Consider the following 15,170-nt stretch of genomic DNA (forward strand, 5'->3'; position numbering starts at 1 on the left):
CCTCGTTCGGTCCCATCCTCGCCTGCTCACTGTTGCTTGCTCACAAAAAGCCACGGGAAGCAGACTCACCTGTGTTCATCACAGGAGTTTCTTTATTAACGTCTTGTACTTGCACAATATACAATTGCCTTCCTTTTGTCATGTCCGGCACCACCTTTGCCGGGGAATCCAAAACAAAAGTATGGCGGTAGATGTTTATGAATCACCAGCTTCAGCTGATAACGTGATTCCATCATGTGTTGCCTTCCGAACAGTGTCGTGCATTAGCAGCTTATAATCAAATCGACCGACAGCGGCTCTTCGGCTCAAAGAACGCAGCAAGTTCCAACCATCAGCAAAGTACTGCTTGTCTGCACAATTATGATGTTGAATGCCATTTGTTAACATTAGAACTACATCAAAAGCAAAAGGGCAGAAAAAGGTTCTTTGTATCTGGTTTGACTGCCAGTAGCTTTAAGAATAGTTTAAAGGAGCTCCATGATCACTTAGGGTGGACAATGAACATGCAGTTCAGAGATCTGGTCTGAAGAGCCTTGTAACCTAATTAAGAAATACTCTGGTCGATAGAAGCAGCGGAAAACCTTGGAAGACACAGACTGAGGTGACACCAAACAGTGTGGCACATGGAGGGCCCTTTTGAGGAAGTGTAATGGGGAATCTTCATGACAGGGATCATCTTTGTTTGAGTAGAGCGAGTTCATGACATTCTCATCTTTGACAGTGCAATTGCTTAAAGTATGACAACCTGACAAACAAACATCACTCACTTGACCTTTTTGACTAAGGTCACCAACCAAGATGCTTCTGTTTGCTTAATGAAGCATCATCTCCTGTCTCATGCCCTCGTTTCTAGGGTGATGTTTAGTATTGGTGAAAGTGCATGGATGACAGATTTCTCTTGCTGATTATTCTGATTCCATTCGGGCGGTTTGTCCATTTGCCGCCGTATGATGGATCCACACACACACATCAGTAAATTATAAGGATGATTTTGTTCCACGGTAACTCCAAGAGGAGCAGCAGAACTGCTGTATGTTAAGCTGGGAATAGTTCTGATGACCAGAAGAAGATGAAGACTGCACCTCTCTCGATGCGATCATGTTATCCTGTTTCGGGTACTGGGAATGTCGATCGATGGCCTGCCTTGTACTGATTTGTTGCATGGAGTTACGTAGCAGTCATGCATGGTGAGCTGAGCTGCGGTAAAACTCCCATGGAGAGGAAGACGACCGACTCTCCCACAGATTTATCTCGAGGACAAGGACAAACCATGCGTAATGGTGAACGCGACAGAGGCGACACCAACAGGCCTCCCCAGTCTCCGCTGTCACATCGGGTTCTGATGTGATAAGACGGCAAAGCCAGCCGAACTTTGGGCCAACCCTATGCCTCCATCCTTCGCCACACCGCGTATATGCTTCTGCTGCTTTCGTCTGAACCTGTCATTTCCTTCTTCCCATGGGTTCTCTGTGCCCATGCGTGCGACGTCAGCCCTAATGATTCGGTGCTGCGGTTCTTTGACCATTCGGTCTCTCGGTCCTCCCACATCCCCACGCTTCGCAGCACCCCCTTCACACTGCAATTGGACACTCAACATAGGAAACATTAGACTTCCAAGGTCAATGTTGACCAAAAGAGCCCACATTGCATGCAATATTTCATGAGAACCATGCGGAAGATAAAAGGTAGACGGTGTCATTTTGGTCATTTGAGTTTGTCCTAAGCAAAAGAAGACAGCCCCTTATCCTCTCCAACAAAGCTATCTATAAATACCTCACCCCACGCTTGTGCTGTTCAGGCATATGCGCATAGTGTTCGATCTTTTTCGATCTTTCTCTCTCTTCTCCCATCTCTTGCACTCGCCATGGACGGCCGGAACGGCAGCCCAAACCGCGGTCTCGCCGGCGCGGAGCCCGTGCGCTCCCGCTGGACCCCGAAGCCGGAGCAGATCCTCATCCTGGAGTCCATCTTCAACAGCGGCATGGTTAACCCCCCCAAGGATGAGACGGTGAGGATCCGCAAGCTCCTCGAGAAGTTCGGCTCCGTCGGCGACGCCAACGTCTTCTACTGGTTCCAGAACCGGCGGTCAAGGTCCCGCCGCCGGCAGCGGCAGCTGCAAGCCGCGGGCCTCGCGGCGGATCCCGGAGCTGCGATGCACGCACGCCAGGTCGGTGGTGCAGCTCTGTATGAACCGACCTCGACCGGCATGTCATCGAACAACTCGTCTGGTGGAGGCAGGCTCTTTGCTTGCTCTTCTTCTGCTTCTTCTTCTTCTTCTTCCTCCTCCTCATCCTCTAGCCTTGTGGGGGATGATGGAGGTGCCGATGATCTCTTCTTCTCTCGCCAGATGAGCTTCATGGAGAGTTGCCAGAATCCTTTTATGTGCTATCCTGACGTCGCTCCAATGAACTATCAGCCTGGTTAGCGCATGGCTTTGTGCTTACTCCTTTTGCATAAGATTTTAGTGGGTGCTCATTGGAGATATATAGTAGTAAGATTTACTTACACATATCACAACTAAATTAGGATTATATTTATTGTTTGGTTCTCGAATTCGACAGCTCGATAAAAAGGATTATGTCGACCTAAAAGCAAATGATTTGTGTTTCTCTGCTCAACTAAAAGGAGCTCCTTCTTTTGGAGTCAGAAAGAAGCATGTTAGCAATCACTCTCAGCATCAACTAAATCGATCGTTTCATGTTTTCTATCGATGATACCTGTTCTTCTCCTAATGTCTTCTTGTTGTTTTCTTCTGTTGCATCGATGAGAAGCATGCTAAAGATTATTTTGAGGCAATAACAAGTGAAATATTGAGTTCACCAACTGCATGTTTGAATGCAGGGACCATCACTGTCTTCATCAATGGGATCCCATCAGAAGTTCCAAGAGGACCTATAGACTTGAGAGCTATGTTTGGCCAAAATGTGATGCTCGTCCACTCCTCCGGAGAGCTTCTTCCCATCAATGAATACGGAATTCTACTGCAGAGCTTGCAGATGGGTGACAGCTACTTCTTGGTGAGCTTCTCAAAACAATTAATGCTTCTAATATCCATTTCTCTCTCTCTCTCTCTCTCTCTCTCTCTCTGTGTGCACATGTGTGTATACACACATATCTTCATGTTTATCCGAAGAACAATACATACCCCATGGTGTGAATAGTAGTACATGGAAATGTGATCTACTTCATTCCAGCTGAATGATCAGATTTTATATCACATATAAAAGTTTTTATCTTTATTTGATGCTTGTGTGTTATTTATGATTTGGAACTATATGCTATGCCATCAAAATAAGTTACTTCTTATCCATCTTCAAGCTTAGAAAGTCTCAAATATATGATATTTCACTTAGAGACCATTTAGTATTCCATGTTCAGTGGAGCTAATATTGGTCTGAACACTTCTGCTTTCATGCAATTGTAAAGTTCATGAGAAAGATTAATATGATTTTTACCTCTTGACAGGTATCAACATCTACTTAATCCATGAGAAATGGCATCAGCAGAATCAAATGCCTCTTCCAGTGATCACAATTTCAGAAGCAATCTCACCTCTTGTCATAATTTAATGATCTACCACATCCTTATGTGTCTAATTATTACCATGGCTGAAGCTGTTTGTAGCTTTCCTATTATTATTTATCATTATGGTGTTGTATGCACTTGATAGTGTTTGCTGGAATACAGAAATCTTAATTGTATTTGCACCTTTGTTTCTTCAATTGCATTGGCAGAGTGCATCAAAAACACTACATCTTGGAACTACAGATCTCCCAAGTGTTCTGGATCTTACAATTAATTTGATCGAAGGAGATCACATATGTAAGAGGATGGATGTCTGATGTCTTCAATAAAATTGTATGCTTCAAATTAGTTTTTGTTTGGGTACAGAAGTCCACTGCAAACTCTGTTTTCATTTTGTTGAAAGTTCATTTCACATTCTATCTACATGAGTTGCCAACTTTAGCATTCTCTATTACATGTGGATCATCTTATCTAAGCCTCTTTGAGCAGCATCTAATTTACTTTAGAGGTGAAGAGTAAATTTCATGACACAGTGAAACTTTCATTGCTTTTGAGACCCACATATTGGCCTTGTCTTTGCTACTGTTTAGGTCCTACACAGGGATGGACATGAAAGAGAAGTACAATAAAACAGAGATGTTTAAGACCTTGTAGTTTTCTGATGACTCAACAAGGAACAGGTGTTCTCTTCTTGCTAAGAGGAGAGACAGGAGTTTTCTTTTGAGAAAGAAAGGGTTCAGGAACTGTTTAGAACAATTGGTCATAAAGAATTCAAATGAGCCAACAAACAATTTTGCGGCTGAGAACAAATGCACTGCTTTAACATCATTTGGTTCATATGAAAATTTGATGAAGAAGATGAGATGAAATGCTGCTCTCTCTGGTAGCTTTCAGCAGAGCAAAGTGGCCTTGATCTCATACAGTTCTTCACCTTTGTCTGAGCTCAACAAGACAGAGTTAATTATCTGAAACAAAAGCCATGCAGAGGTTAACACACAGTTGCTTCATTCCTTCTTTTTCATGTATCCAATGTATTGTTCTACCCAAAGATTCTTCCCTTCCATCCTGGCTTACTGATTCAGATTCATATGAGGATCTTACATGATCTCACATGGAATCTTGGGGGAAAATGTAGCGGATAATGATCTCTCAGATGCAATCAAGGAATCTTAATCTTCTTATTGACTTGATGCAGCTGGTAAATAAAGTTTTACATGTCACATTACAAGGTTGCATTTTTGAAGTAAAACTGAACTCTACATAAGCTTCTCAGTAGCTTCAGCCATCTGCTGAATTGTACAGTCTTCAATTCGCTGCGTCTTCCCGAACTAACATCTCTCTCGTTCCGCCTTGAGAGAGGCATATCAGTGTCACGGAGAGAGCAAGCTTTGTGCAAACCACCTTCCAAAGCAGTCTCTCTTTCATCTCTCTCCCGCCAAAACCGCACCTCAGGTAACCCCCATCTGCTCGGGTGTTCCCCGATCCGACACCGCGGCCGGCGCAGACCACCGCTTTGGCCGCTGTGTGGACGACGCCGAGATCAGCATCTTCGACGCCGAGCGCTACTACAACGAAGGCCACGGCGGCATTAGCGGGACCGTGATTCTCGACGGAGCGGGCAAAAGGTGCAACCTTTCCACCCATGGAGGGAGTTCTCGTTCTCCTCGACCGATGGCTACGCGAGGCACGGCCGAACGCGTTCGTTCTACTCGACTCCGACAGGCTCGTCGGAGGCCAGCTGGAATAGCCAGTCGGGGCTCCTCTCACACCCCGCCGTGCTCCATCGCTGTCGCCGCGAGCGCCTTGCTCTTGAACGAACCAGCGAAGCCGCCGTCCTTCCCCGCTTGCCGTCTCTTCGGCCGCAACTGCCCGTGTTATGGGAGGAAGTCCGTCGACGTTGATGAGACGTGCTCGGAACCCAAGAGCTCGATTCGCTCTGGTTCGGATTTGAACGCGTCGTCCACCGCCAAAAATCACTGCTTTAGAACAGGGGAAATGGGCCTCAATAGCTTCCCGGACAGAGTGATGCCGGAAGAGATCAAGAACGAGTTTGGCTTCGAGGAGATGATCCTGGATGGTGAATTCCAGCAGCTTATTCGGCTATTCCCATGTCTTCTCCTGCCCCGTGTTGAATCCGTCCTCTTTGAACAACCTCGCCGAAGAGCCACCACGAGAATCCCTGGAGGTCTTCTGGCCAACCAGGCATACCGCAGCAGCGCTGAGCACACCACCGGATTCACAACTTGCCGCCGTGGTTTTCCCATTCTCCGACCCAGTAAACCGCCGAAGTTTCACCCGAATCCCCCGCCAGACGACGACGTGGCGAGCTACACAAGCTCAGACCTTTTCGAGATCGAAAACTTCTCCACCCGGACGACCTACCGCCGACCCGACTCCCTCGACTCCCGCGACCATCTCCGTGGGGGCCTTGAGGCGGAGGTACCGCCACCGTCCAATGCGCCCAGCGAGGCGAGCGTCGAGTGGAGCGTCACCACCGCTCCTTCCGGGAGGAGCGCGAGCGCTGCGCCGCCACGGGCGGGAGGCGGAGATGCCGCGGTCTTCTGAGCTGCCGAAACGACAAAGGCGGTCAGCGTCGGCCCAATCCCGCTGCGATTAACATCTCCGGTCTGATCGAATGCGGTGCGCAAACCCAAACCCGGTTCGAACACCCTAAACCAGTGACGTGTGTTGTCATGATTTCTATTTGGATTCTCTCATTAATAATAATCTAACGCTGAAAATTATTGGATTCTCTCATTAATAATAATCTAATGCTGAAAATTATTGACTTTCGTAATCTCTCTCTCTCTCTCTCTCTCTCTCTCTCTCTCTCTATATATATATATATATATATATATATATATATATATATATATATATATATATATATATATATATTTATAACGTTTAGATACTGCTATTTAATCTATTGACTGTATGCTGTGTGTCCTGCGGAGTACACATCTTCTGATACGTACACCAACACGAAGGTAACTCCAACAAGGCCAAATACCCTCAACTTTGTGCGGCTACAGCTATCGATTTCCAGATTCAATGTGTCACCGTCTTGTTATACCTGCCTGCATTGACAACATTGCTTGATTAGATTTCCATGGCTGCACGACACCTGTTTGTATAAATGCACCATCCAGCACCAGGCTAACAGAAGACTCCAAACAGGTGGGTCTCAATCAGATTCCACGTTGCCCCGAATCATGGAAGGGTTTGATGTGGTTCTTGAGCTTAGAGAAGACCACCTCCATGAATCATGTCATTTTGCTCACCTAACTGGCATGTGGAGTCAGCCTCATGTCTCTCTGGAGCAGGACAAGCAGCCTGGAAACAGATCCATGCTTCTTTGTGTACGAGGATATATGATTCTGCTTTGCACCTTCACATGTGGGTGACCTGCTCAGGGCCTACTGATATGGGGTAAACCTTTAATCTTTTACTCGATTTGAAGAATGAGTTGAACAACCATGACTTCTGAAACTTGCATGTTTTAGTTACTGTACATATATTTTGTTTACATTGTGTTGTTGCTGGTTGTTCTTCTGGTCATTATTTTGACATTAGTTATCTGTAGTGTCATGACCAAAAGTATCTTGAGTTGCATTCTAGTGACATATATCTATATGTATATATTCAGCTTTTTGGAGTAATTATAGTTCTAGTTCAGTTCACAAACACAGCTAAAGCTTTGCCTACTGTATGTGCATCAATCATGCATAATACAGAATTTCTGTATAATTAATGCATTTGTACCTGAAGTAGAAATGTGATACTTTCAGATTGTGTGCGCGCGCCATGGAATAGTTATACTTCATGGGTAGTTAGTACTTGAAACATTTACCAGCTTCCAGTGCTATCTAAAAGAAATAGAAGAAGAAAAATCTTATCCATGTTAGTTTGAACAGAACTAAGAACTCACAAAAATGACTGCTTACAGTTGTGCCATAAGTTTCTCAACCATCCACAATAATCTTCATGAGATGCAGAGAACTTACATGTCTTAGATGAGTAGGTTGGCTGGATATAGATTATAAGTTTGATACTCACTTAATTTTGAAAGATTTTGTAGCAGTAGCCCCAGAGTAACAGCACTCCAGTGAAATGAACTGTCCAAGCAGTAAACTTTAGATGTTTTGCTATGGAAAGAAAGAAAAAAGTATACCGTACGATCGATGGATTTAACATTGTCCAACCTTCACAAACAATGAACCACACCATTGCTATTGGACTGATTTTTATCTGGTTTTGCCTTTTGTGAGCTGGTTTCCTGATCGCATTCACATCACAAAATTGCCTGAACAATGACTCTTTGATACCTAATACATTGTTTTAGATATTGAAGAACCAATCATTCTGATGCCATGTTGTTGACATTGAAATAAGGGTAACATAAATCTCCAGTTCTGAAGACTCTCATCATTATATTGTTAGTTGTTTCATTTACTCTAGAGTAGATTACATAAGACAATGTGATCATTATATGTTGAGGGAGATTAAGAGATTATAAAGGCCATCCATGAGTTTGGTCCCTTCATGAGGTAGTTCCTGCACAGTCTAGTTATTACTGTTTTATGAGAATTAAAAGAGAGGGACATTAATTCCCACACAGAATACCTGGTCAAACACTTGGGCTCTTGAACCTTTAAAATTATCATCTTAATATATGTTCTGAAGTTGTTTTATGCATCATGACTTGCACTAGTGGAGCAGCCAATCCACTAGACAAGCAAATTAGCAGCAAACAAACCAATACCTGAACGCACTACTTCTTGCAAGATGGAGAGTCAATTAAATATTCACAGAGAGACGAGAAGTAGTATTGCAACTTAAACCTGTCACAAACTACTACTCTTACTCCTGTAATTAATACACAGTAAGAGGCACAGTTCTTAGAGGTTCCAATCCTTTTTGTTCTGCATTTTTTTGCAATTTGGTGGTTTTAACTTTGTCTCAGAAAAAGAAAAACACTATTTTATCTTTTGTTTTATAGTTAGAGTTGATGCAACCCTATTTTATCTTTTGTTTTATAGTTAGAGCTGATGCTCCCTCTTCAGAACCAAACATGGGCCAAGAAATCGGAAGACTTTCTACTCTGTGTCAGCTTGATGGTCTACAGTAGTCGATAACTGTAGGGATTATTAGCCCAGGAGTACCCACATGAAACCTTGTCTTGAATTCCATGGTGAAGGTTCCATTGTGGCACTCCTGATGACACACAATAAAGGTCACTAATATCTATAAAGACATCAATTATAGTTTAAATCATAGCTTAAAAGAATTATAAATGACAGAATTTTTGTAGGTTGATAGGTTTAATTGCTACAATGTTGACAAAATCAACACCTAATAAGTATATATTCTCTAACCTATTGTGTTCCTCTAATTAAATTGAAAGTTGTAGAAAGCCACTTTGCTGACTTCAGCTCTAAGCAGATAATGCATGTTGTTTATAGTTGCTCATCAGCCAATTAGGATGTAATTCTAGAGCCAAATGTAAACCACATCTCTGTAAGTCATACATGTTGGAATTGAATTCTTTATCTAGAACTGAACTTTCATATAGATTATTAGCTCACATCCTTATCAAATGAGTCATTTAGTAATCAGGTGTCCATGTTGTTGATGCTGAAACTTCTCTGACACAGTCTAAACCCTAGAGACATGTTCTTTGAGTTTATCTGCAGATCACAGCAATGAGGGCCAAGAGATGTTATATTCTGATCATGTATTGGACCAACAGAAAATTATATCCAATCAATGTCTGCCAAAGAAAGAAAACCACAGTTGAGGACAAGATGGGTCTGAGCAAAACCAGTGGCTGTAGTGTGTTTGCAGCCACTGATGAAAGCAATCCTCCTATCACATCTTGAACAACTGGGACTGGAATGGGCTGTCACTTGCTATATAAAGGTTTGCTTATAGAATCTTTCTTCCCCAGTATGCATAGGATGAAGTGATAGTTAGGTTCAGACCAATAGAATTTGTGTTCTCTAATCTCTTTGGACCAGTCTCCCATTTTGATCAATTTTTTGACATGATTATAGAAGTGGAATACATATTAAAATGAATCAAATGATGATAGTGTTCCATGTAAAAGACACCATACAGTCACATCTCAAGGGACTTGAATGTGTATCAACTCTTCAAGCTCTCGAAGGGAGCCACATATTTTGGAATGTGCCCCTTGAGCATATCCTCAAGGTGGCCCATGCACAACTCTACCCTGTTCATATATGGCTCCAAGTTGATTGACCTCATCCTCATCATTTACAAGAACATTTCACGTGTTGCAGAAATGCTATGCTTCTCACAGAAATCTCAATCTCAACCTTTTGGATTGCCCCTTCCCTAGCATGGCCCTCCCGAGTCATGAAGTAATAAGATCATATCTAATCTCATGTTAATTTTGAGAGTTAGAAAATCAAGATGTTGTAAGGGGTCCATCCTAGAACAGACACTTCCTTGCGAGTTTCTGTGCTCGTAACGATGAAAACAAATAATGATTTATGTCATGATATATGAGAGAAACATTGATCCCGAAACGAAGGGAGTTTTGATAAGATCATATTTAGTCTCATATTAGTTATGTCTCTATCTCCTAGAGTTTGGGGGGCTTATCCTAGAGAGGATAATTCCTCGGGTGCTTGCACCAGATAAAACCTATCTCTAAGAAGAAGAGTCACATCAGGAAGGTCAGGTAGGACTTGGCAGGTTTTAAAAGGCACTTTAAGACTTTGAGCTGCCAAACTTTGCTTTATCAACAGAACTGCAGAACAGGAGGAATTAGATGGCCTATGCAACATCAAGCATTGTGGTGAGTTTTGAGATATGGGGACTAACAGCAACAACATGAAGTTGTGCTTCAGAAGGTTTTCTCCCAGCCTTCATAAATCAAGCGATAATTGGAACATCCATAAGGTAATAATAACCAGAGCACATAAATCAAAGACTTTATTCAAGTATTTTCAGCTGGATTAAGTCCATAAGGCAATAGTAATACCGAATTGAACAAGGTATAGAAAGGTATGACAGTCATACCTTCCGATGAAGACATTTAGGCACAAGAATCATTTGTTTGTAACCAATACTAGAAGACATTAAAGTTATGCAAAACAATCCATATTGACCTAAACAACAGCAAAATTACATTTTAATTACCACAACATAAAGTTTATACATAAGTTGTCTATCGAGATTCTATTGAGAGATTGGATCAAACTACTTGGTTCATCAGTTCCTGCGATTCATACAAACCCTACAACATGTACTCTCTCCAAGTCACTCTGAAATACTAATTCTTGCATGGTCTACTAAAGAAGAAGAAACTGTGATATAGTGCAGCGAGATCACCTGAACACGAGGTTTCTATATTGAGAATCTACTCCACTGCATCATGCACGATACTTTGATCATATGATCCATTGGCTCATATTATCTTGGTCAGGTCATGACCACTTATTTCAGTAGAACCAGCTGGATCCATCATGCTTCTGCAGTGAACCCCCCATTCCTCTCTGCGATACATCAGAATAATCCATTGCAGGTATGTTTAAGCCAGATCTGAATCTGAAGCCACCACTTAATTCATTGGGTTGGTTGCTGAATTGTTGCCCGAATGGCATCATGTCCTCACGGAGGAAGAACTGTGGTTGCTGAACCAAGCTGCCAACTTGTTCGAAGAGACTGCCACCCGTTCCTGTCTCCTGCCTGAAGAAGTTGTCTTCCATCTGAATTCTGCTCTGGAGAGAATTTGACCCTTCCAACACAGAAACGCTTCCCAAAGTCAAGTTCTTGTTACCATTAACATTGTTGTCGTAGAAACCCATCAACTCATTGATCGACTTTTGTCCATCAGAAGGAATTCCCAAATCAGAGACATGTACAGGATTGAGGCTTGACCCGAGCCGAGTTGCATTAGGTTGAGCATTTGATGACATAGGAACAACCGGGGGCTTGCTCTCATTCACCTGAAAGTTGTCAGATAGCATCGTGAGAGATTGAGGAAATGTGTTCTGATACTTGCAGAGGTACTGGTGTCTGTTTCGAGCATTCCTGTCTGTAAATCCTTGGCGAAAATCATGGTGTGGGCACTTTGCATTATCGCAGGTGTAAACGCGCTGGTTCAGCATCAGTTGTGGCTCAGCAGCAGTTCTCTTTTGGATGAAATCACAGTTGATCTCTTCTTTCATTGGCACGGAGATGACAAACTTCTCGTTCCCCATGGTTGCACTCAGGCTAAAAGTATTTCCATCGGCAGCAGGATTCTGAATTACTGCATCTTCGCTCTTGCCTTCATCAGCACCTTCTATATCATAATCGCTGCAGCTGCTGTTGAAGGAGATGGCACTCCCGGAGGATGGGGGAGGGCAAGTATTCGGGTGCAGCTTCAAATACACATCCTCTTCCTGCTTCACAACAGCAAGCCATGTTGCGATCTCCTTAGCAGTCATCTTGTCTTGAAGGCACTTAGACTGCCTGACTAGCCGACGAATCTTTTCGATATCAGGAGACATATGCTTGATCACCGCAGTCAAGACGCTAACTTTCCAAGCCTTCTTCAGATCATGTGGTTTCTTGTATGGTGGCGGGCCCTGATCTTTCGGAAAACCCAATTCAGGCCACCACTCCTCCCTTCCAGTAGGCCACCACGGCGGTGCAACTCCCTTCTCCAGGGGGAACCTCCGCTGCGGTGGGTCGCAGTGCTGCATAAGAGCTGACAGGAGAGAGCCCAACGTGGTGTCCTGAAGCTCCTGCAAAGAATGAGGGCTCACAGTCCCAGGGATCGTCTCACTACTGGATCCAGGGATGGCATTATCGGCCTGGTACTTGGCTATAGCCGCAGGTCCGTTCCTGTCAAACCTGACCTTCTCCTTCCACCAACCTCTAAGGTTGTCAGAGGCGCCGCTAACCGGTTTGCCCTTCTCTGGAATAATACCATAAACGAATCCCTGAGCTTGGCATACCTCCATCATTTTCAGCATGTACTTAAGGATCCCGTCCTGTGCACGAGACATCTTCTTTCGGCGGGCTTGCTCCTGCGACTGATGCTGCTTTGCCGTGTCCCCTTGCTCCTTGTTTTTGTTCTGTTGTTGTTCCCTCAAACGCTTCAAGCGCATCCGATCCCTCCACATGCGTCGTTCGAGCTCTTCTACGTCGATATCTTCATCACTTTCTTCATCACCAGCCTCAGCAAAGTTTTCGGGAGGAGGATCTACCAGGTCTCCCTCTCCCACTATGCATTCACCCAATGAAGGCTGATGGAGGAGGCTACCATAACTAAGATTCTTCTCATCATTCGAGGCGAAAAGTTGCGCGTAATTAGGACCTCCAGGATACACCATGCCCTCCATTAATAGCCCCCCCATCATCGCTATCAGCCGAGGCGATCAGATCAGGTCTATGTACTCAGAGTCAAATGGCAGATGCAATATTCACTGCAAGAGCATGAGAAATAAAGTTCAGGCAGCGGTAATCCTCAACCATATCATGTTGTCGGGTGATATTATTATCTAGAAAACATGTGACATTAAGCAATTTGATGAAAACACATGATGAATTTTCTTAACTTAGCCAAAGAATCTATTCCCATATCGCCAAAGTTAATATGCATTTATTAAATTCATTACATGGAAATCAAGAATCATCACGTTTTCCACAAGTAACATAAATGAGAAACACGCTCCGCGAGTTCATCTCGGAAGAAATATATTTTGTAGATGGCATTAGTAGTAAGTAGTCTACGACAAGCAACCAACAAAGGTCGTACAAGGAAACAATTCGGTTCAGCATCTCGCCGGGCACATAGAAAGATACAGAGCGAGAAAATACTTTCTAAACAGATCTTAAAACACAAAGAATTCTATAAGCTACTCTCTATCCGAAAACGACAAACTCAGATTAGAACAGCAGCAAGCTTTACAGCCACAGCTCATGATTTATGATCCTCGTAAAAGAATCGGCATCAGATCTGATCCGCCAAATTCTTGATCAGAACAATTGACAATTCCGGATGATCAATTATTACTGTAAATTGAGAATCACTACCACCAACCAATTGCCTTATTTTATGTGGATCAGAGAATGATCAGAAGGCCATGTTTCAAGATCAGAAAAAGGATATGGCAACCTTTGTCTCCACATAGTGTTGCTGATACTGAACAAGCACATGAACAGTTCCCAATCCAGCATAAAGATTATATTCCATTGTCATACAAATTCAACAAGATGCAGCAAAATCAATCAAAAGATAACATCCCCCTTTACCAAATCTAAGAAAGAAAACATCTATGAAAGACCCAGCAGGAACAGTACAATGAATATAGGAAACATAGACAAATAGATGAACACTTTGTTGCTATCCATAGAACATGTAAAAGGAAGGAAGGAAAACTAACAATATCCCAATCAGTATGAACCGAAAATGGAAGTAAATTTGGCCACATAAACAAGTATCCAAGTTTCAAATCCATTCCCGAGATCAAACAGAACCAATATGCTCATCAACTCGGTGGATCTTATCAGATGCAACATGATATAGAGGTGGAGATTTTGTATGCAAGACAGCAGGAAATAACGAAGATGAGAAGAAGCAGAAGAAGAACATGCTCAAACTTCACTCAGAACTTCTCTTCCTCACTGAGACCCAAAAAGGGACTCTAATTCGTGTCTTTAGATCGAACTAAATCCTTTTTCTGCTTGTGGCGAATGAAGCAAGCACTAAATGGCCGAAAAAATCTGTTTTTTCTCTTGTAGAAAACAAAAAAAAGGAAAAAAAAATGTCAACTTTGAAGGATTTTGTTGAGAGTTTTATCGATTCGTTTCATTATCGCTTTAAGTTTTCAACAGCAACAGAGAGATAGAACGACAAGAAAAGCAGAGAGATCGATGATCTGTAGAAAAAACAGGGGAAGGAAAGGCTTGGAGCAACCAAATCGACGCCAGAATCCTTAAACCACCGATCCACAGAAGGCAGAGAAGAAAGCAAGCAACCCTAGAGATCAAAGCAGAAATCTCAGCTACTCTCGAAAACCGAGAAAAGAAAAGGAAGAGCTGACTACGAGAAAGCCGAAACCAAACAGAGGTAGAAATCAATCGAAAAAGGAGTCGCCTTTACGAGCCAAGAGGACGCAAAATCGCACCTTTTAGCTTCTATTCCCGTTTCTGGTCTCCCCTTACGCTAATATTAGCCCATACTCGCTCATCTCCAACTCCGAGCAAATTTTAGATGGGCAACAGAGATCACAGATTTTTTATCAGAGGAGGAAAGAAGCGGAGCTGGTGCTCTTCCCTTCCGTCGCTTTATAGCCCTTCACTCTTCTTTGCCTCCTGCGTTCTCTCTCTTCCTTTTTCTCTCCGTTTCTCGCCAGTGGAAGGTGGGCTTGTCGGGGTCGCATGTGAAGCGATAGAGGTCGCTGATATCGACGGGAGAGAGAGAGAGAGAACGGGTTAAAAAGAAAGAAGGAAATGCTAAGTGATGTGAGGTTGATTGGATGTGGATAAAAGTTGTCCAGTAGTGGAGACGGAAATCTAAGACGGAGCCAAAAGCCTACAGTGATGGAGTCGACGTTGCTGCAATGCCTGCCTTCCTGGAGTCTTCCCCTGGATTCATTGAATGCCATGGATTGCACTGCCTG

The 15,170-nt window shown here is 43.2% G+C and overlaps 3 protein-coding genes across 3 annotated transcripts; 2 read left to right on the forward strand and 1 right to left on the reverse strand.

The window, feature by feature from the left end:
* The first annotated feature begins 1,811 nt into the window (after positions 1-1,811).
* LOC103987937 (WUSCHEL-related homeobox 6-like) lies at positions 1,812-3,865 on the forward strand. Its single transcript, XM_009406409.3, has 3 exons — positions 1,812-2,420; positions 2,842-3,017; positions 3,466-3,865. The coding sequence occupies exons 1-3, from the start codon at positions 1,865-1,867 to the stop codon at positions 3,481-3,483; spliced, it is 750 nt and encodes a 249-aa protein (XP_009404684.2). The 5' UTR covers positions 1,812-1,864; the 3' UTR covers positions 3,484-3,865.
* Positions 3,866-5,196: 1,331 nt separating this feature from the next.
* On the forward strand, positions 5,197-6,090 carry LOC135677451 (protein PHYTOCHROME KINASE SUBSTRATE 4-like). The gene has a single exon (XM_065189811.1). The coding sequence runs from the start codon at positions 5,197-5,199 to the stop codon at positions 6,088-6,090; it is 894 nt and encodes a 297-aa protein (XP_065045883.1).
* Positions 6,091-10,659: 4,569 nt separating this feature from the next.
* On the reverse strand, positions 10,660-14,900 carry LOC135676368 (protein ETHYLENE-INSENSITIVE 3-like 1a). The gene is made up of 2 exons (XM_065187480.1): positions 14,676-14,900; positions 10,660-12,971 (listed from the first exon to the last, which is right to left on the reverse strand). Exon 2 carries the CDS (start codon positions 12,903-12,905, stop codon positions 10,998-11,000), a length of 1,908 nt encoding a protein of 635 aa, XP_065043552.1. The 5' UTR covers positions 12,906-12,971; positions 14,676-14,900; the 3' UTR covers positions 10,660-10,997.
* Positions 14,901-15,170: the final 270 nt, after the last annotated feature.

This window comes from Musa acuminata, chromosome BXJ1-6 (assembly GCF_036884655.1).
Source record: "Musa acuminata AAA Group cultivar baxijiao chromosome BXJ1-6, Cavendish_Baxijiao_AAA, whole genome shotgun sequence".
Lineage (NCBI taxonomy): Eukaryota > Viridiplantae > Streptophyta > Magnoliopsida > Zingiberales > Musaceae > Musa > Musa acuminata.

Bases quoted from the DNA above. Each gene is read 5' to 3' on its own strand.
- LOC135676368 (XM_065187480.1), bottom strand. From the start codon at position 12,905: ATGATGGGGGGGCTATTAATGGAGGGCATGGTGTATCCTGGAGGTCCT.
- LOC103987937 (XM_009406409.3), top strand. From the start codon at position 1,865: ATGGACGGCCGGAACGGCAGCCCAAACCGCGGTCTCGCCGGCGCGGAG. The intron at 2,421-2,841 runs GTTAGCGCATGG...GTTTGAATGCAG, and splicing joins TCCAATGAACTATCAGCCTG to GGACCATCACTGTCTTCATC.
- LOC135677451 (XM_065189811.1), top strand. From the start codon at position 5,197: ATGGCTACGCGAGGCACGGCCGAACGCGTTCGTTCTACTCGACTCCGA.